A 22,186-nucleotide genomic window follows, 5' to 3' on the forward strand; every position below is an offset into this window, starting at 1 on the left:
AAAAATGAAGAAAGTCAAAGGCACATGTTCCATATGCCCTTGAAAATGCTGATGAAATGATTAAGCCTCTAGCAACACTGATCATTAAGCCTCTAGCAATGCTGATCATTAAGCCTCTAGCAATGCTGATCATTAAGCCTCTAGCAACGCTGATCATTAAGCCTCTAGCAACACTGATCAAGAGTAAGAGAGAGCAGTCACAAATTACCAGTATCAGGGCTGAAAAATGCACCTAAGTACAGATGTTGTAGACATCAAAAAATAGTATAAAGATATTATCAACTTTATGTCAATAAATTTGAAATTTAGATAACATTGTCAATTCATTGATAACAAAGAACTTAACAACTTCTAAGAAGAAACAGAAAACCTGAATAATTCAGTTATCTACAATTTAAAAAATTAAATCTGATAAAGAAAAATTCCCAAAAAAGAAAACTGCAGGCCCAGATGGCTTCGCTGTCAAATTCTTCCAAACATTTAAGGAAGAAATAAAACCAGTGCTGCATAAAATTTTGCAATTATTTCTTAAAAGACGGAAATCTCATTTTTACGAGACCTAAGTAATCTTCATCCCAACCAATGAAACAGAAGCTTTTACAAAAAAGGCAACAGGAAAATTACACGTCAGACTCCCTTCTAAATATCGATCTCACATATTGCAAAACTGATTCTTGTGATATATGAAAAGAATAATAAATATGTTGTGACAAAGTTTAGTTTGTTTAACCCAAGGCTGCTTTAACATTTGAAAAATCAACCAATGCAGCTCACCACATGGACCACAAAGGGGAGGAAATCATGTACAGTCTTAACAGATGCTGAAGAAGCATTTGATTAAACTCAACACTTCATGAAAACAACCAAAACCCTTAGAAAACGAGCAACAGGCTGATTTCCCTTAATCTGATAAACGGCATTTACAAAAATAAAATACTGTATTTCATGGTGAAAAGAAACCAGGAGCTCCGTCTCCAAGGTCATGAGACACGCGGTCACTGTGTTGCCACACTCACCACGGGACAGGAGGCCTGGCCCATGAAACAAGGCGCACACGCAAAAAAAGAGATTAAAGGTGGAAAGGAAAGGGTGAGTCTGACATTACTCACAGACGCAAGGTTACGCGTGAAGGTGTTGCCAAAAATACCACCTGAGGATATTTTTCCAGTGATTTTTCTTTTTTTAGAGAGAGGGAGAGAGAGAAGCGCAGATGTGAGAGAGACACCGACAGGCTGCCTGCCGCGTGCGCCCCACCGGGCGGGATCGAGGCTGCAACCCAGGGCGGGCCCGACGCTCTAACCAGTGGGAAACACGGCCAGGGCTCGCCGAATATGCTTTTAAAGGAACGGGAAACATCACTATGGATTTCTACACGCATTTGTGCTTGTCATGGGTGCACGGGAAGCCTGCAGGGGCGTCTCCCAGAGGCGATGGGGATGAGGGGACGGGGCGGAGACGTGGATTTCACCTGGCGGCTTGAGGACAGGCACCGAAATGCTCCTGTGTTCTGAATTCAACACAACTGCAAAGGGAACGAAGGACTGTGTTTTCAACACTGGCAGGCGGTGTATCGTCTCCGGGGTCTTTACAGCGTCATCTCCGCCAGAGGAAATGCGACCTCGTCGTAACCCTCCTCGGGCACAGACTGTCCATCTGTGAGGCTCGCTGCCCCTTCTGAAACAGGCACCCGGGACACCATGTCACCGTATGGCCCAGAGGCCGGATCTGACTCATCACGAGTGGCCTGGCCTGATGATATCCCTCTTGGTGGGAAAGCACAGCAATGTCACACTGGACGGGTCTCAGAGCATCCGGATACTGGGGCTCCTCAATCATTCTGTCCCAGCACATGGCTGGTTCAGTCATGCTCACCTCCAGGTGAGGACAGTGAGGGGTGGAGCTTCAGCCCAGCAGAAGCACAAGTACGCCCCACCCCCCACCAAGGCTCCCACCTGGGGGACCACCCCCCCTGGCCTCCTGAGCTGAGAGCACAGACACACCTGCCAGGGCCACCCTGACCACACCCTGGGGCTCCTCACCCTGGGGCTCCTCCCCAACTTCCTCGTACAGCACCGTGAGAGGCAGTTCCCCGATGATGTCATAGGTGGGCTCTCCAGGAGACACCTCAGAACTTCCCAGACCTGAGGCACAGTGGAGCAGGGTCACACACAGACCCCCAGTATGGGCCTGTCCTTGGGGGGGGAGCTTCCAGGTGGGGACATTTGGGCAGAGGAAAGGCAGAATGCTCTGGGCAGGAAGGACCTGGGAGGCTGTAGTGATCAGAGACAAGGCCCCTCAGTGCCCTCCCAACCCTGGCCGCCATCCCGTCATCCGCAGAGCCTGATGCTGCTGCCCAGTGAGTCTCAATGTGGTTTCTAGGTGGGACTTTCGAGGGTGCAGCTCAGAGTCCCAGGGGCCTGAGGCTGAGTAATTTCTAAGTCACTGTGTTTGGCCAATAAAAGGCCACTCAAAGTGAAACCCCGTGTCAGGGGCCCCAACACCAGTTTTGAGTTTCCACTGGTTTCTACCACGCTGGCCGTCGGGACCCTGGTGGGTGTACCGACCTCTCTGCTTGGCTCGTGTGATTCGTAGCAGGATCAGGAGGCCCAGGAGGCCCACGAGGAGAAGACCAAGAAGTGCTCCCAGGGCTGTGCTGACGGCCCTGAGCATCAGGCAGGGCTCTGGATTCGGCGGGGGGCCGGGGCCAGGCTCTGCCGAGGGAGATGCCAGGAGCGGTTCATGGAGGGTGAGCCCTCAGCGAGCCCCAGTGGGAGAAGGCAGCCCCCAAGGCCCACACCCTCACCCTCACGGGCCACCATGTGACTTCGGAAGTACTGGGGTGGGGTGGGGGGCACCTGCTGGGTCCTGCTGGGCTGAGTACCCTACACTCGGCTGGTGTGTGCTGGTCTCTGCTTTTATGGGGCAGTCCCACCCTCAGTAAAACAGTGACTATGGTGGGTCCAAAACAGAGGCTCCTGCGCGCCACCCCAGGCGACCTGGGGCGCGCAGGGAGCTGCTGGCGCTCAGACCCCAGAGCTGGGATGTCCCCCACAGGCACAGCAAGGCTTGACACGAGGTGAACATGGACGGCGGGGAAAAAACAAGAGTGTCCCGAAACCCTTAGCAGAGACCACAGCCAACCAGCTCATTCCCAGGAGGCTGACGGCGCCGAGGGGAAACTCCCCGCCGCCACGGGACCGCGCCCCGGGCGCACTCACGCGAGCAGCGCACGCCCGCGTCCTCCTTGTGCCCGCAGTCGGCGCGTCCCCAGGGCGCCGCGGGGCAGCTCCCCAGGGTCGCCTCGCTGCCCCGGCACCCCACCTCGTCCAGCCACACGGGCCCCGAGCCCGGCCCGAAGGCGGCCCCGGCCAGGGCGCTGATGGCCCCGCCGCAGCCCAGCTGGCGGCACACGACCTCCGCGTCCGCCAGGTCCCAGGAATCGTCGCACACGGTGCCCCAGGAGCCGGCGCGCCACAGCTCCACGCGCCCGGCGCAGCGGTCCTCGCCCCCGCGCACGCGAACCGCGCCCTCCTCTGCGAACAGACGGAACAGATGCGCGGGTCAGCCGGGCGGGGGCAGGGGAGGGGGGAGGGGAGGGGCAGGGGGAGGGCAGGGGAGGGCAGGGGAGGGCAGGGGAGGGCAGGGGAGGGCAGGGGAGGGCAGGGGAGGGCAGGGGAGGGGAGAGGAGAGGAGAGGAGAGGGAGGCGCGCACCTGGGCAGGTCCGCGTGGCCGAGCAGCCGCGGGTCTCCCCGGGGTCCTGAGAAGTTCCTCCTGCCCTTTCTGTGTAGGAAATGCGAAGCCATCTGATATAAGCAAGGCTGGCAGCTTCAAATTATGTGAAATACTTTTCCTTTCCTTTTTCTCTGCCCAGCACCAGGAATGTCTGCTTCTAAAAGAGGAGAGGTCTATCCATTTAGCCAGGGGCACCCACGCAGGTGGAGGGTTTCCACGCACTGTCCCGGGCTTCTCCAAGCCCGTGTTTCCCTGCGGGAGGCCTGTGGAGCCAGGGGTCCTGCTTTCCCCACTGCGGGGCAGTCCGGGGGCTCTGAAGACTCCAGATGACCCCCCCCCCCCAGCTCAGCCCCTCGTGGCAAGGACTCTCCCCTTGCTGGACCAGCACACCTCAGAATTAATTATAAGGTAAAGTGAAGGTGGCAGTTTCATCCCTCAGAGAAAAGAGCCTGAGCCATGATCTCTGCAGTGAATCCGTGTCATGCCGGCCCTGGGACACGACCCTTACAGATGCCAACAAACACAGCTCCCCTCACCTGCACACACCACCCAGGCTTCCTCCTGACTGGAGCAAGAATGCTGGTCCCAGGGGGCTGATGGGCACTGCCACAGGGATGCATCATGCCTGTCCCGGCATTGAATGGAGGTCACCCAGAGGGCCCTAGAGGCCTTCTGGGTCACCGCCTCAGCCTGGAGCTGCCCCTGGGACCCACAGCCCAGCTGCCCACACAGGACTCCCAGAGAGACAGGGCTCAGGGTCTGGCAGACGGCACCCCAGGTTCCATTGTACAGAACTTCCAGTCGCCCAGAGCAGGGCTGGCTGCTGTCCTGCAGCCTCAGGTCGGTGAGCCCTGCAGAGGGAGAGGCTGTCAGGGAGAACCAACTCTCAGCGGAGTGGACCGGCAGGCTGGCAGGCGGTACTGACCTGAGCACAGGACTCCGGCGTCCTCCTTGTGCCCACAGTCATGCTGGCCCCAACCCTGCGACGGGCACTGCCACAGCGCAGACTCGTTGCCCTCGCAGCCCAGCTCGTCCATCCAGATGCGCCCGGCCCCGGCCCCAAAGTGCGCGGCCCCCAGGGCACTGAGGGCTTGGCCACAGTCCAGCTGCCGGCAGACCACGTGTGCGTCCCGCAGGTCCCAGCCATCATCGCACACAGTGCCCCACGTGCCTCTATGGAGCACCTCCACGCGCCCCGCACAGCGGCCTGGCCCCGCAGCCAGACGCACCCGGCGGCTCCCTGCAGAGAAAACAGGAGTCAGGGAGACCTGAGCTCCCAGGTGGATGGGCTGGGGCCCGGGGTCCTCACTCACCAGAGCAAACGACGCCCACGTCCCGCGAGGCCCCCGCTGCCACCAGCAGGGAGGCAGACACGTTGCAGTGGGTCAGGCGGGTCTCGGTGCCCAGACAGCGCACCCGGCTCAGCCCCACCCTGCGGGCCCCGCGCTCTGGCCCAGGCGCATCGTAGGCTCGCTCTGCCTCTCCACACCCCAGCTGCCTGCACACAACACTGGCTCCCTGCAGGTCCCACTCGTCGTCCAGGACACGGCCCCACACGCCATTCAGGGACACCTCCACGCGGCCATCACAGCGGCTCTGTCCGTCCCTCAGCCTCACGGCATCCTGGAGACCTGGGGGCAGAGGCGGGACCTGGGAGGGGCTGCCAGGGTGTCAGGGGAAGGCACCCTGAGCCTGTAAAGGGAAGAGGACCACCACCTCCCTTGGAGCCCCGTCCACGCTCAGCCCTTCTGTCCATCCCTCTTGCTGACCCACCTGAGCAGACCACGGAGGCCGAGTTTCCTGGGGCACAGGCGGGAGCCCCCAGGGTGCTCACTGGGCAATTCCACAGATAGGGCTCTGTCCCAACACAGTGAAACCTGTCTGGCCAGATGGGAGCATCCCCGTGCCCAAAATGGCCCCCTCGAGGTGTGGCCACTGCATTGCCACAGTTGAGTTGGTGGCAGAGGACAGTGGCATCTGCTAAGTCCCAGTGGTGGGCACAGAGAGGTGCCCTGGTCCCCTGAACCTGGAGCTCCACGCGCCCCTCACAGCTGCTGCTGCCGTTGACCAGCCGGAACCCTGGGGGGGGAAGGGGTGTCAGCACTGCTCCCTGGCCCTGTAGACCCTGTCCTTAATGCAAGCTTGTTAAACTCAGCCCACTCCCACTCCCACACCTGGGAGGGACAGCTGAGAGCAAGTAAAAAACTTTGAGGAGTGACGTCGCTGTAAATGACAGAGAACACCAAAATGTACCCCTCCGCTACAGTAATGGTTCAGCTGGGAAAACGGGCAAAATCAACTTCTCAGTAACCTGGAGTGTTGGCAAACCCGGGAATCCTGACGAGAAGTGAAGGTGTGGAGCGTGGACTCCGGGCCTGGGGGGGTGAGCCCAGGGCAGAGCTTGGCCCCTGGCAGAGCTGCTGCTTCCTGTGACCAGCCCCAACTCTAGAGCAGCCCCGCCCGCCAGTCCCCAGCCAATATGGGCCTCAGTGCACCCCGCGCCCTGGAACAGGGAAGGGGAGCCCGGCACGTGGCAGAGGAGGGAGCCCCCAAACTCCATCTCTCCTCTAAATAATGTTTAGGCTTGTAAAACTGTCTTAACCAACTTTTTGGGAACTCGAGTATCTAATCAAAAACTTACAACTGAGAAACACTTAATGAAGCAAAAAATTGGCAAATTTGGCTCCGGCAGGCAAGAAGTGAATGCTAAGGCAGAGTTCAAAAGTGGCCTCCAACAAAGCTAATCTGCCAAGACCGAAAGAGTTTTAAGTGTTATTTCTTTGTTTTTGGCTACAAGCATTTAAGAAAATCTCTGTCAAACTGCTGTATCACCACTAAGATACAAAAAAAGAGACCTCAGGGGTCACACACGAGAAAGAGTAGTCTTTACAGAAAGAGTTTAGAAAAGTCACTAAACAAATAACTATGACCCATAACAATTAGCAACAACCAACTGTGGGTGAGGAGAGGACCTGATTGCAAAGTGGCCATATTACAGCAATTTAACAATGTCTGGTTCTCAGCAAAATGTAAGATACACGCAAAGTATCAAGAAAGTGTGACACATTCACATAAAAAAACACCACCAGAAACTGTCCCTGAGGAAGCTAAGACCTTATACTTAACTAGAGAAAGACCTTAAGTGTCTTAAATATGCTCAAAGAGCTAAAGAAAACCAGTTTAATGATATCACATAGGGAATTTCAATAAAGAAATATAAATTATTTAAAAAGGAACTAAAGAGGATTTCTTGAGCTTAAAAGAACAATAATGGAACTGAAAAATTCACTAGATGCGTCAACAGAAGATTTGAACAAGCAAAAGAAAGAACCAATGAACTTGAAAATAAGTGAGCTAAGATTATCTGGTCTAGGGCACAGAAAAAAAAAAAGAAAGAAAGAAAATTAATAGATCCCAAAAATCTATGGGACCACCTCAAGTGTACCAACCGCAAGTGTACCAACATCAAGTGTACCAACCGCAAGTGTCCCAACCGCAAGGGTACCAACGTATGTTCCACATCGTCATGAAGTTCCAGCCAGAACAATTAGGCAAGAAAGGACATAAAAGGCATTCAGGTTGCAAAGAAAGAAGTAAACCTACCTGCATTCAGAGGCATGATCTATATAGAAAATCCTACAGACTCCACATAGAACTATTAAAGCTAATAAAAAATTCAGAAATGTTGAGGGTACAGGATCAATACACAAAAATTTGTTGTATTTCTTCTATATACTGGCAATAAACAATCCCAAAGGAAAGTAAGAGAACAATTCCCTTTACAATCACATGAAAACTTACTTTCCCCTGAGCACCTGAGCCCAGCATCCTGGCCATGCCCACACTGGTGCCCGGGCCCCCGAGGGCAGTGGAACAGCAGGGACTCGTTGCCCACACAGCGGAAGGCCTCCGTCCACACGAACCCAGAGCCCGGGCCAAAGTGAGCGCCTCGGGGAATGGACAAGGCTGTGCCGCACTGCAGCTCCCGACACACCACGTGGGCTGTGGCCTGGTCCAAGTCCTCGTCACAGATGGTGCCCCAGGTCAAGCCACGCCTCACCTCCAGACGCCCAGCACAGGGGTGCTCACCGCCTGACAGCCGGGCCTCAGTGTGTCCTGGGGGCAGACACTGGAGTGAACAGCCTCTCAGGGACAGGGGAGAAGATCTGCAGGCCTCTGGAGAAGTGACCAGCCTGCCAGCCCTCTAGTCTCACGGGGAGGAAGGACAGGAGGACCAGAACCACCTGGCCTGGCACAGCCCTGAGGGGCACTGGGATACCTGGGGACCTGCAGGCTGGGAGGGCCCACGTGTCCCTCGGCATCTCACTCAGATTCTGACAGTGAACACTCATTTCCTGCTCCCTGAGGCTCCACCAAGCCTGGGTGGGGGGTAAGTGAGCACAGCCCCCTCAGCCATGCACCCACAGAACCCAGAGCTCCCACATTTGTGTCATTGCCCTGTCCCCAGTTTCAGACTGTGTGTCTGGCTGGCACTTGACTAGCCTGGTCAGTTTCAAACCCCAGCGCCTAGCCGCACCCAGTACATGCAGTCCCTCCCAGGGCAGGGATGCAGGCTGGTGGACAGGGAGGGGGTGGACAACCCCCCCTGCCTCTCCTCGGGTCAGTGGTGTCCCCTTCAGTCCCCCGAGCACAGCTATGAGAAGATGCCTCCCTCTCCAAGACTGTGCATTCTTACCTGAACACACAACCTGGGCATTTGTCAGAAGGTTGCACTGGTGCTGAAAGTTCAGATTGAACCTGCAGTTGAAGATGTTGGACTCTGTTCCCTGGCAGGTCACGATCTTAGGTCCCCAGTCCTCAGAGCCCTTGACGAAGTGGGGTCTGGACGCCTGGAGCGCTGGGCCACACCCCAGACCCTTGCACAAGACACTCGCCTCTTCCAAGTCCAAACCACACTTCACACCAGAGCTTTCGGTCAATCTGATCTCAAAGGTCCCCGCACAGGGACTGCCTCCTCCGCTGAGTCCCACCTTCGCCAGCCTTCCATCTGCAGACAGCACAGGAGCCGATCCTACTGCTCACCTGAGCCCTGCTGGTCTGGGGCATGCACCCCACTTTGCACACAGTGGCTCCCAGACAGAGGGTTTGGCCTTCAGGGAGCAGAGCCCAAGGTCTGTCTACAGAGAGGCCCTTCCTTCCCACGCAGGATCCCTCAGGAGGGGAGGGGGAGCAGCTGCACCCCTCCCTGCTGCCCTGTCCTCAAAGGCCTCCAACAGTGGACGGCAGGAATGAGCTCCAAGCACTCTAGTTCTAGGGCTTTGGCGCACTGGGAGCCCTCGCCAGAGCAGAGGGGCCAAGTGGGGGAGGGAGACAGGGTCCCTTTACTCCAGAAGGTCATGTGGTCACGCTTGGACCCGATGCTTGACCATTGACGGGAGGAGTCAGCTGAACCCAGAAAGGGCTGCCCTGGGTGTGCAACCCACAGTTGAGAAAGCACAGGTGTTCCTCACCTGTGTCACCCCGATCCCTGCTCACATGGGGCCATGACAATGCGATGAGGGCCTGAGGGTCTCAGTCCTGGAGTCATGGGCTTCCACCCTGGGGGCTGCCTCAGGTACACCCCCTCCTCACAAGGGCCGCCTACCTGTGCAGTGGACGGCGCTGATGCATTCACATTCGCAGGCCCGCAGCGGCTCCCACGACCCCGGGGCGCAGTCCCAGAGCGAAGCCTCTGTGCCCCGGCACCGCACGCCCTGCAGCAAGGACGGCTGCCTCTCCTGGGGCCACACCACGTACGTGGGCGCAACATGGGCGCCGCCGCAGCCCAGCTGCCTGCAGATGACGGCCGCCTCGAGCAGGCCCCAGCGGTCCCCGCACACAGGGCCCTGCTGCCCGCCGAGCTGAACCCGCACCAGGCCCTCGCAGCGGTTCCCACCTCTCAGCAGAGCCACGGACTCTGCTGTGGGACCTTCAGGGCAAGAACACAAGGAGGCCCTTCAGGGCAAAGATGTGCTCGAGAACTTTTTGTTCAGAATTTTCAAAAGTTCTAAATCTAATTTTCGCCTTCCATCCGAATTTGTACCCTTAACTTCCATTTCCTCGAGTTTCCTCACACTTTATTTTGATGGTGTTGATGACATTTATGAAGTAAAATGTTAACAAAAATAAATACCTAAGGAGCGTTTTCTGGGGAATCTCCCCATATATGGGTCCTAGTCACTTGCCTGCGAAAGGCTGAGACAGCCCTTCCCTCTGGGGCCTCGGCGGAGACTCCCAAGATGCACACCCTGGGTTTTGCTGTCCCCTCCCTTGGTTGACCGTCCTTAGAGCCTCAGGACAGCAGCACTCACCTGCAGGGAGAGTCCAACAGGCCAGGAGGAGGGGCCACAGCCTCAGAGGGGACAATGCCATCCCCGGTCACCTCGGCTGCTGTGCGGCCCAGGCACAGGGGGCTGTGTTCAGCCCAGGCGCGGGCTGTGGACTCCAGCTCAGTGATGAGCTGTTCTGAGGAGGAAGCCGGCGGGCCCCACCCACCTCCCGGTGTATCAGTGTCGTCGTCTGTCATGTGGAGCAGAGGCTCAGATCAAAACCATTGAAACGTGCATGTCCTGTGACCAGCGACAGTAAAGGACACAAACACCTCTCTGTGAGGGTGGAGTCCTAGAACAGCAGCTTAATGTCCAACAGAAGAAGAAAAAGCTCTTGATGGAAGACACGTAGGAAGGGATACTAGGACGCCATTTAAAATGACAGCGCGAGCCCGGCCAGTGTGGCTCAGCGGTTGAGCAATGGCCTAGGATCCAGGAGATCTCGGTTAGATTCCCGGTCAGGGCGCATGCCCGGGTTGCAGCCTCGAGCCCCGGCGGGGGGCGTGCAGGAGGCAGCTGATCGGTGACTCTCTCATCAGTGATGTTTCTCCCTCTCTCCCTCTCCCTTCCTCTCTCTGAAATCAATAAAGACATATTAAAAGGAAATAGATAAGCACCTAATTTAAAAATAATAATAATAATAAAATGGCAGTGTGGACAAGTGCGTATGTTAGCTGCATGTCTTAGGGGGGGACACACAGGAAGCAAGAATGTGCACCCAGTGCATTACTGTAATTCGTGTTTATATATCTGTGCATCTTTTTAAAGACAAGTTCTCAGTGGGTATAAACCAAGGAGTATTCATTTCTCAGTGATAGAATAGTGTTTTTCATTTTCTTTCTTGGTTCCATGAGTTTTTAAATTTATAATAATGTGTATTATTTTCTAATCAGAATACCATCAGTGAAAGTTACTTCCCGAAAGATTTGCCAGAGAAGCCGTTGAAGAGAGGGCAGCTGGGGTCTTCAGACCAGCATGGATTTCCAGAGAGCGAGGAGGACCCTGTCGGCAGGACCCTCTGTGCTGAGGCTCCAGCTCCTCCCAAACCGCAGCCTGGCCACGCACTTAGCCAAGCTCCCAGCTCAGCCTCAGGAGCATCCAGTATGTACCCACGAGCCAAGCTGGCCACCTCCCGAGGCCAGAGGGAGGCTCCTGTGTGTGCACAGGGGTGCAAGGTGAGCTCAAACATCCAGGACACCCCTTCTCGTCCCTCAAGGCTTTGTCAGGAGCTGTTCCAGCCACATCCCCAGGACCTGGCAACTAGCCTCCCTCACCCACTTCACCCCCAGAGGCCCTGTCTGACCTCTCTGGACATCCTCCCATCTCCTTCATTGGGGCTTCCTGGCCAAAAGGGACCTTTAAGTTCACCTGCAGTATAGGGTCCTTGAGATCACAAGCTGTGCCTCTCTTACAGCCCAGAGGAGTGGGCACAGAGGAAGGGTTGAGGGTGGGAGGCAGTGCTCAGAGAGATACCCCGCAGGCTTGGTCAGACCCTGAGGGCAACCCTGAGAGGTGGGTGATAATTGCTGCCATCACTGGGAGACCCTATAGATGAGGGGCTCGCAGGGTGATTAAACCTGGTCTTTCCCAGGACTTTTACATGGGAGAGTGAGAGTCAACAGAGATCTAAATATGGGCGCTTGTGGTCATTTGCAAACCTGTCGCTGTCCCACACAGGGAGAGAATACAGAGAAATTCCCAGAGAGGGCGTGGTGACGTGTGGTCAGGGTGAGTGTGGTCACAAAGGGCTTATGGGGTCATCAGAGCAGGACAGCTCTGAGTGTTGGGGACTCTGGCACAACACCTGAGCCAGGTGGAGGGCTGTCTGCAGACAGGATGGTGGTCAGGAGCTGGTTCATAGGGAGCCCCACCCCGCACCCTGTAGAAACTGCGGGCAAGAGGCTGTGGTGAGGACAGTGGAAAACACACGAACCCACACCAGACCAGGGTGAGGCAGAAAGGGGGCAAAATCAGAACCTGGGCCATGTTACATGTCAGGAATGTTCTGAGATGAATTAATGGATGAATGAATGAGTTCAAAGGGAATTTAATCACATCTTTTTTAGAAATGAGGAAAATGAAAGGCCTCAGGAGTCTCGCTGGGGTCCCCCATGGCCAGCTCATGGTCATCACCTCCTGCAGCAGGGGCCACCGCGGTCTTCCGTCCCAGCCTGCGCTCTGGGGCCCGGGCTGCGGGGAGCCCACCTGTACTTAAGGAGAGAGACATGCATTGGGCCCGCAGCAACTCCTCAGGGCGCCCAGGACTTCTGGGCCCTGGTTTGTCATTGCACGTCAAAGCCAGAGGGCCAGACAAGGACTGGACAGTGAGTTGGGGTGAGAGTAGAGAGCTGCTCACACTGCGTCTCCCCCCACCATCTGCTCCACCCCCCTGAGGCTGACCGGGAACAAAGTCCTAGAACTCTGTGCACAGCCATGAAAAGAAACCTGAATAAAAATGTAGGGCCCTCCCTAAACTCCACGTCTGCCCATAAGATTCCAGGGTAACGAGCAACTCTGAAGGGACAGCCGAGTACCAACGCCCGAGCCTGTGACAGCAGTGAGGGTTATGGACACACACAGAGGGGCTCTCAGGGTCTTTAAATGTAGGTGCTGGCCGGAGCAGAGCCCTGGACGTAGGAGCAGTACAGCAGGACAAGCACGGCGGACACCAGGGCGCACAGGTGCGCACCCGCGGAGCTCAGGACCGTGCCCCGCTGCTCTTCCTCCAGCTCCTCCTCCTCCTCCTGCTCCTCGGGGCCATGCTCCGGCTCCCAGGCATCATCGTAGTCTTCCTCCAGCACCAGGTCCCGGGACACACTGGGCCCCTCGCCCTTCTCCTCCATGGGGACAGCTCCGATGTCCTCATAAACGCCTTCCGAGGGCAGACTCCCCAGCATTCCAGAACCTGCGAAGGCCACAGCAGAACCTCTAGTCTTGACACTCCTGCTGCCTAAGCCCACAGCTGCCGCCCCCGCGGGGTCTCTCATTCATGCCAGGACCCTCCAGACCCTCAGCTCCTCCTGCCTCAGTTCCCATCAAGAGCAACCCCCCCACACACACACACAAGGGACACTCCTCCCCCAGCACCCAGGACCAGAGAGCTCCCAGCTACACAGATGACACAGGAATGGGGACCCTCAAGCCTGTCCCCACACCCCGGCAGCCCCAGGACTACAAATCTCATCCAGCTCCTCTCAGAAGCAGAGCAGGGCCCAAAGTCTCCTGTCCCCAACAAGTTGTGGGTCACTGACAAGTCACCACAAGGGAGTCCTGTGGGACCCAGCATGCGGGGCAGTAGCCAGGACAGAAAGGGCCTGCAGTGGGCCAGTATCTCAGAGTGTGCCCCCAGCCCTCCCATCCGCAGGGCCCTGTGCCACCCTTGCCAGCCATGCCTACCACCTACCCCTGCAGACTCCTCTGCGGCACCACTGCATGCCCAGGACCAGAGAGACGATGCCCAAGAGGGTGCCCAGGATGAGGCAGAAGGTCATGGACAGGGTCCCAGACTTGAGGGAAGGTAGTGGGGCCAAAGGAGGGCCTGTAGGGACAGTGAGAGGCGGGTCTTCCCTGGGTGCCTGCACTGCCTGGGGAATTGTGACCTTGGGCCTGGACCACCCGAGTCTCTGGGGGGAGGGGCACCCAGGGGAGAGATGGGCCCTGTCCTACTCCTCCCCTAGAGATGGCCCTAAGTTCACACCGCTCAGGGAGGGCAAGGGGGAGGGCACGGAAGGGAGGGGCCGGGAGGGCGGCTCTTACGGTGCTGACAGCCCACTGCCTTCACCTGTCCTCTGGGCATAGCCACAGTTTCTGAGAGGCCACAGCCTCCCAGGGCCAAAACCCCCAGTTGGCAAGGGAGAGACCTCAGAGAAATAGCTGGGCCCAGGCTTCCTGTCCCTCCCCACCGCTCTCCACCCGGCTGGCACAAGGATGGACAGCAGTGTTCCTCCAAGAACAGGGTATCTCCAGCACTGTGGTCCTGCTCTTGCTGACCTCGGACCCCAGACTGAGGCACAGGTGTCCACAGGAGACTCCAGGGTGCTCCTCCGTATTACTCTGGGTCAGGGCCAGACAGGAGGGTGTGAACTGAGGCCTGAGGGAGAACACACCTACCTGATGTTGGTGGTAGGACTGTGGTCCCCCTGTCACCTGCAGGAGAAATGGGCCAGACCTTAGGACAGGGAAGAAGAGGCAGAATAGCCCTGAGCAGCCCGGGCCCTCCCAGCAGCATCCAGCCACACTCGGCCTGAGCCTGTCATGTCATCGGACACCCATGGAGGCAGCCTGTGCCCCAGCATCCGGAGGGACCCAGCATAGGGGCAGCCTCAGGGTCAGGTCTGGGGGTACCCATGGTGGGGAGAAACTCCAGAGGCATCCTCCTGGTACCCTCTTCCCAAAGCCCCCGAAACACACCCTTGCCTCCCACCCACTCACGGGAGCAGCGCACGCCCGCGTCCTCCTTGTGCCCGCAGTCTGTATGTCCCCATGGCTCCGCGGGGCAGCTCCTCAGGGTCGCCTCGCTGCCCCGGCACCCCACCTCGTCCAGCCACACGGGCCCTGAGCCCTGCCCGAAGGCGGCCCCGGCCAGGGCACTGATGGCCCTGCCGCAGCCCAGCTGGCGGCACAAGACCTCCGCGTCCGCCAGGTCCCAGGAATCGTCGCACACGGTGCCCCAGGAGCCAGCGTGCCAGAGCTCCACGCGGCCAGAGCAGTGGTCCTCGCCCCCGAGCAAGCGCACCGCGCCCTCCTCTGGAAAAGGGGGTTGTGGTCACTGCAGGGCAGGATTGGAATGAGGAGTGGACAGATGGACGGACAGAGGAGTACCTGGGCAGCTGTGGGTTGATGAGCAGTTGAGGGTCTCCCCAGAATCCTGCATTGTTTTCTCTGACAATCCTATTGGATTAAACAGCCGCCGTCCCAGGGTAAATGCCTTGAAAAGCTTCAGAATGAAGTCTATGGAACCCAAGTGATCCCTGGGCCCCCAGCCATGGGTCAGTGGCAGCCCCTGAGGGTGATCTGTCAGGATATGGAAGCCCCCTCCATGCCCCCAGAGATCGCCAGCGGCCCACCTGCACAGGTGATCCAGACCACCTCTCCATGGGCACAGGAGCGCGGGTGCCATGGGGCTGAGGGGCACTGCCACAGCGTAGAGCTCTGCAGCCTGCGGCACTCAATGTTGTCCACCCAGAAGATGCCCAGGCCAGAATGGACGGGCCTGTTCTCCAGCCAGGCCTGCTCCCCACAGCCCAGCTGCTTGCAAATGATCGACAAGGAGATGTCCTTCAGGGAGTTACTGCACACGGCTCCCCACGTACCATTGTAGAACACCTCGAGCCACCCAGTACATTGTCGGGTGCCACCGTGCAGCCTCAGGGCCACTGACTCTGGAAGACAAGCACAGTCAGGCCAGGGGAAATCTCTGGAGGAGGGGCCCCAGCACTGAGACAGATGCCGCTCAAGGCCACCTGACCCAGAGAGGCCCTGGCTTCGCCCATGCAGCCCCACAGCAATCTCCCACCCCAGGATGCAGCCAGCAGCTAGCAACAGGTAACCAGAGTTAATCCCCAGTTGTAACGTCTTAGCAGCTGATTGTCCAGAAACCCATCCTTGGAAATTACTTGAAATACAGAATAATATTTTTGCATAAGATGATCAATTTAGCAGTGATTATAAAAAATTTAAAAATTTTTTAAGAAAGGAATTAGCCCAAAGCGCCATGTTAGGACACAGCATCAGTCCAGGCTGGCCAGTCCCCATGGCCTGTCATAACACCACTGACCAGTGTAATTCCAACAGGAGGACTAAATATTGCCACATATCAGAGTATTAGACAATCCTTTTAAATTATGTTACAAGGGCCTGAAATACATAAAAAAATACCTATATATCAGGATCAATGAAGAAAGTTGGGTATGAATTGCATATGACAGAATCTTAACTAATTAAAATAAGCTTAGAGGAAACACAGGAAGGAAATACATCCGTGAAATACATCCTGCCTGTGTCCACACCCCTTGCAATGAACAAGTCTATTCCCCACCCACCCAATTGGGCTGGCCTCAAGAGTCTGGCCAACTGAATGCATGAGGCAAGAGTGACTGTGTGGTTCCACAACCGGGCCTCTTGCATGTGGAATCCTGATGCCAGGCTCAGTCCTAATAGAAACAGAGGGTCCCCCACCCCTGCCAACAGCTGGCCCCTAGCAGCAGCAGCTGCTGGGACAGAGGAAGAACTGCAAGGAAATTAAAAACACAGTGACAAACTGAAGTGTACATGCAAGAACATAGACCAGAATGGACAGAACAGCAAATCAGCGACACGGACAGCAAGCACCTGGAGAAACACTTCCAGAGAGCAGAAGGGGAAATGCAAAGCAGTGAACCTCAGTGTTATTTAAAAAGAAACAATGATTGAAATAGAGGAACACCTCAGACATAGTTTAGGAAAACTTTCCTAAAGCAAAATAGGAACCAAAATCAACGAGAAGAGATCACACTTGGACCCCCAATCCCGCCCTGGAGGGCTGCCTGGAGCTGCCTGGGGAGGGAGAGCCACTGAGACCCCTCACATGCTCACACCCCAAATCAATGACAAAATTCTGTCACTCAAAAATCATCACATCCAGACAAGAGCCTCAGATATGTATGAGCTATAAACCTTAAAAATACTCTAGAAAAAGTCCTGCAACACACTATAATATGCATCCAAAGAATCTGACACAGGGGAACTCGAGCAGGAGCTTGAGGTGAGCTTCTGAAAAGGAGAGAAAAACCACCGTGGGTCCAGGACCACCAGCACCATAGGAGCAGACACCCCTCTCCAGCCCCCCACCCCGCGCACCCCACACCCCTGCAAAACAAGGAAAGGTGCTCTTTCATGCAGCATCAGAGCCAGAGGACACTTACACGATCCATTGAGGAGTTCTCCCTACAGGGAAGAGCAGAATCCCCGGAGATATAAGTGAACCCACAAAGAGCCAGTGTGCACTGTTACCCAGGAAGACACCCAACTGCCCCATGAAAGAACTCAGCTTACAGGACTGACCTGAGCACAGGACTCCGGCGTCCTCCTTGTGCCCACAGTCATGCTGGCCCCAACCCTGCGACGGGCACTGCCACAGCGCAGACTCGTTGCCCTCGCAGCCCAGCTCGTCCATCCAGATGCGCCCGGCCCCGGCCCCGAAGTGCGCAGCCCCCAGGGCACTGAGGGCTTGGCCACAGTCCAGCTGCCGGCAGACCACGTGTGCGTCCCGCAGGTCCCAGCCATCATCGCACACAGTGCCCCACGTGCCCCTATGGAGCACCTCCACGCGCCCCGCACAGCGGCCTGGCCCCGCGGCCAGACGCACCTGACGGCTCCCTGCAGAAAAAACAGGAGTCAGGGAGACCCGAGCTCCCAGGTGGATGGGCTGGGGTCCAAGGGCCTCACTCACCAGAGCAAACGACCCCTGCGTCCTGCGAGGCCCCCGCGACCACCAGCAGGGAGGCAGACACGTTGCAGTGGGTCAGGCGGGTCTCGGTGCCCAGACAGCGCACCCGGCTCAGCCCCACCCTGCGGGCCCCGCGCTCTGGCTCAGGCGCATCGTAGGCTCGCTCTGCCTCTCCACACCCCAGCTGCCTGCACACAACACTGGCTCCCTGCAGGTCCCACTCGTCGTCCAGGACACGGCCCCACACGCCATTCAGGGACACCTCCACGCGGCCATCACAGCGGCTCTGTCCGTCCCTCAGCCTCACGGCATCCTGGAGACCTGGGGGCAGAGGCGGGACCTGGGAGGGGCTGCCAGGGTGTCAGGGGAAGGGACCCTGAGCCTGTAAAGGGAAGGGGACCACCACCTCCCTTGGAGCCCCGTCCACGCTCAGCCCCTCTGTCCATCCCTCTTGCTGACCCACCTGAGCAGACCACGGAGGCCGAGTTTCCTGGGGCACAGGCGGGAGCCCCCAGGGTGCTCACTGGGCAATTCCACAGATAGGGCTCTGTCCCAACACAGTGAAACCTGTCTGGCCAGATGGGAGCATCCCCGTGCCCAAAATGGCCCCCTCGAGGTGTGGCCACCGCGTTGCCACAGTTGAGTTGGTGGCAGAGGACAGTGGCATCTGCTAAGTCCCAGTGGTGGGCACAGAGGGGCGCCCAGGCCCCCTCAACCAGGAGCTCCATGCGCCCCTCACAGCTGCTGCTGCCGTTGACCAGCCGGAACTCTGTGGGGAGAGTGTGTCAGGCTCCCTTTGACCTGAAGACCCAGCAAGGGGCAACTTCTTTCTTTGCACCCAGTGTGGTGGCCACAGGGCTGCAACCTGGCTCATATCAGCTCCCCACCCCCTAAGGCTCAGCACTGGCTCACACATCCGTGCAGAGAAGCCCACACTTCGTGGTCTGGTCTTGGGGGAGTGGGCATTCTTCTAGGACTAGGCTCCTTCCTCCCTCTCCTCCCCTTCCCTCACCCCACAGCAGTAACACCTCCTCTAGTGGAACAGGACACCCTCCTGGCTGGAGGCATCTGTGTGATCTGGGGTTGGAGCACCCAGGCGGAGTCCCAGAGGAAGGCTGGCAGGAAAGCAGGCAGGGGCAAACCTCAGAGCCCACCCTTCTGGCCTCACCTGAGCACCTGAGCCCAGCATCCTGGCCATGCCCACACTGGTGCCCCGGCTTCCGAGGGCAGTGGAACAGCAGGGACTCGTTGCCCACACAGCGGAAGGCCTCCGTCCACACGAACCCAGAGCCTCGGCCAAAGTGGGCACCCTGAGGTGTGGCCACAGCCATGCCACACTGCAGCTCCTGACACACCACGTGGGCTGTGGCCTGGTCCAGGTCCTCGTCACAGACAGTGCCCCAGGTCAGGCCACGCCTCACCTCCAGACGCCCAGCACAGGGGTGCTCACCAGCCACCAGCCGGGACTCAGTGTGTTCTGGGGGAGGAGACAAATTCTCAGGGGCAGGTGTTTTCAGGTAAACAGCTCAGCCTGGAGTCACCACCCTGGACCACAGGGGCTCCAGCCAGAGGAGGTCCTCTGTATCCAGGCAGCGTGTCCACCAAGCACTGGACAGAACTGACAGCCAGAGGCCCATCGCCCTGCACGCAGAACAAAGCAGGAGTCCCTGGTCGCTTCCCTAAGGTCAGAGGTTAGGGTCACCTGCTACAGGTGCCCATGCGTGTCACACAGCCTCTGCCCGTCCAGGGTGGTGGCATCAAGGCCCTGTATAATATCGGGGGCAGCGTCAAGGCATCCTCAGGCCAAAGAGCACTGCCTGCCCTAATTCTAGGATGGGCGGGGACAGTTCACTGTCCCACCTCTGCACAGTGCTGGGAGGGCGTGACTCACCACCGCAGCGGCAGCTAAAATAGCTCAGACACCGATGACAGCCAGGGCCCCCGCCCTCCTGGGGCTCCGGCCTCCAGGTCTCCCCCAAAGCTAAAGGCCAGTTTCTCGAGCAGCATTCCTTCTTCTTCTCCTCTCCCTTCCCCTGCCTGCTCCGTGTCCTCTGAAGCAGCAAGTGGCCCACAGGTGTCCTCGAGGGGAAGGAGCCGGGCGTGGAGGCGGCCTCACCTGCACAGATCACCTCTTTGTCTTGTTGGAAGTCGCAGCCGCTGCGCAGGTTGTTGTTGAGTCTGCAGTTTCGGATGGTGGGCTCGGTGCCCTGGCAGGTCATGTACTTCCCGCCAACGCCCACATCTTGGCGGGAAGCCTGGAGCGCGGGCCCGCACTTCAGCTCCTGGCAGAACACCGTGGCCTCCTCCTTGTGCAGGCCACAGAGGCGATCCATTCCGTTCACGTTCCTGATCTCGGGGAGTCCCGAGCAGGGGCTTCGGCCCTTCACCAGCTGGATCTCCCGAAAAGTGCCATCTGCAAAGCACAAACCACACTCAGAAGGTGCAGCCTCTGCTGTCCCCGCGGTCACTTGAAGCCTGTGGCCTGCCTTGATGACCTCATGGCAGCTCCTAGGCACTCTGCCCTAGGCCAGGGGTCACAGCCCCAGAAACGGGCCTGCTCCTTCCTTAGGGTGTCAGTGCTGGGCTGAGGGCACCCCTTCAGAAGAGGGCGGCTTTCTGGCCAAGCGGTCACAGAGGGTCCCTCCCTCCGAAGGACCCCACTCAGAGGGGCCGTGACTGGTGTGGTGCGCGGCTGTCAAGCTCCTGACTACCTTCATCGCTTTTGAAAAGGGCGCCTGCACCCCACAACCCAAGCAGTGGGTCGGCTTCAGAGGCAGGACGCTATGAGGGGCCTCAGCTCTCACCCACCTAAGTGCCCACCGGCAGCTGAAGACCCTTAAGACAGACCTCCTCACCACTGGGGTCAGAAATCCTGATTCGATACCCGCGTCGCCCCTCGGGCCTCCTCAAGTGCCTAGAGGCCAGGCAGCCCCCACCCCGCTCCTCTCTGTCTGCTTTCTGCTCATTCCAGCTGCTGCTTTGCTGAGTTTCGTTTTTCCCGTCTCCCTGGGAGCCAGGCTCTGTGCAGCAGGACTGTGCCGGCCTATTCGCAGCTGCACCCCACCGAAAATGGTGTCTTGCAAGGACAAGGAACGCGATGAGAGACTGGGCCATCCTAGAGGGGTCAGGCGGGTCACTGTGCCCAAAAGGAGCCCACGCAGAGAGCCCTCAGCCTCGCCTGCCTCCCCTCCCTCTACCCCTCCCCAGACTCCTCTCCCTGACTCGCCCTCTCCTCCCAACCCCTCCAGCACCACTTACTGGCGCACAGCGCGACCACCATCCACTCGTGCGGGCACTGGGTCTTCGTCCACGCCCCGAGGCTGCACTCCCAGAGGGAAGACTCGTCACCTCTGCAGGACACGTTGTGGAGCCAAGGCTGCACCCTCTCTCCTGGCAGCGGGACGTACTTGGGGGCACCTACAGCCTGGCCGCACCCCAGTTGCCTGCAGACCACCGATGCCTCCGCCAGTGTCCACTCCTGGTTGCACACGTGTCCCCACTCCCCCTCGTGTTGGACCAGCACCAATCCGTCACACTCACTGTATCTGTTCGCCAGCCTCAGGTTGGGGGGTCCGCCTGCGGAGGGGCAGGCCATCCTCAGAGGGGCCAGACCACTGGGTGCCAAGTGGGGGGAGGTCAAGCCTGAGCTGCGTGGCAATGGCCTCTGCCTTTGCCTGGGGCCATCAGCTTCCAGGGCACTGAACGCTGCTACCTTCTCCTGCCTCCATGCCCTGACACACACACACGTACACGCATTCACATTCTTTCACACACACACATGCACACTCACCCATGCTGCTGCAGGCAGGTCTCCCAGGGGCTCACCCTCGCCTCCAGCCTCTCCATGCTGCTCCTTCAGGACTCTGCCTCTTGGCTTCCGGACCCAGCAGCTCCCCATACCCCTGTGCCCCCTGCCTGGCTGGCATCTCCCTGAGTCTATAGCTGTCCTCCATGTCTCAGCACCACGCCCGATGCTCAGCCTCACACCCAGGTGCAGCAGTTTTCCCATACCCCACCCCACTCCCACCCTGCTCCAGGGGACAGGAGATAGCGCAGCACCTCCTGTTGGGCCCATCAGCACCACCTGTCAGTCTGTGTCACTGAGACCAGATGCCAGCCATGTTCCCTCATTTCCTCCATGCTCTGACCCCAGCCCATACCCTGTGCTCTGAGCAGTGGGGCAGGAGACCCTGGGTTCACTCTGGGATTGGACAAGACCTGCTCAGTGTTGGGATAAGAGTCTCCAGGGGTCCAAACTTTGGACCCATATACCTTCCTGCTCCAGGACATCTCTCCCACCTCTGGGCTGAGAGAGGCCTAGGTAGCTGGTCACAGTGGGGGATGTTCACACTCAGGGTCTCAGCATCTACAGAGCCGCGGCCTCCAGAAGGTTCCATGGATGAAGGAAGAAGGAACTTACCAGTGGGGACTGCCCAGAGAGTGAGGAGAAAGGGCCCGACTCCCAAGGCCCAGAGAGCTGTCCTCATGGCCCCTCAGCCCCCAGGGCCTCAACCAGCTCCTGTCACTCAGCTGGGGCAATGGCAGGGATGGCAGTTCAGAGTCAAATATACAGAAGTGGGAGCTGCCAATGGCCGCCCAGGACCAATGAAGACAGCGAGTACCTTTGCAGAGCACATCAGTGGCTCCTGCTCTCAATCTGTGAGCAGAGCAGCCAATGGCCTCAGCAGCTCTGAGCGT

At 58.0% G+C, this 22,186-nt stretch overlaps 1 protein-coding gene across 1 annotated transcript; it reads right to left on the reverse strand.

The window, feature by feature from the left end:
- Positions 1-1,585: 1,585 nt before the first annotated feature.
- SCART1 (scavenger receptor family member expressed on T cells 1) lies at positions 1,586-21,975 on the reverse strand (the record flags this gene model as incomplete). Its single annotated transcript, XM_081157911.1, has 24 exons — positions 1,586-1,674; positions 2,001-2,141; positions 2,565-2,711; positions 3,219-3,533; positions 4,270-4,584; positions 4,659-4,973; positions 5,047-5,364; positions 5,507-5,812; positions 7,535-7,849; positions 8,430-8,591; positions 9,339-9,662; positions 12,196-12,267; positions 12,752-12,967; positions 13,466-13,629; positions 14,490-14,808; positions 14,884-14,952; positions 15,129-15,443; positions 17,104-17,418; positions 17,492-17,809; positions 17,952-18,257; positions 18,657-18,965; positions 19,605-19,901; positions 20,747-21,064; positions 21,909-21,975. 24 exons carry the CDS (start codon positions 21,973-21,975, stop codon positions 1,586-1,588), a joined length of 5,832 nt encoding a protein of 1,943 aa, XP_081014037.1.
- Positions 21,976-22,186: the final 211 nt, after the last annotated feature.

Source organism: Miniopterus schreibersii, assembly GCF_964146895.1.
Source record: "Miniopterus schreibersii genome assembly, chromosome: 14".
NCBI lineage: Eukaryota > Metazoa > Chordata > Mammalia > Chiroptera > Miniopteridae > Miniopterus > Miniopterus schreibersii.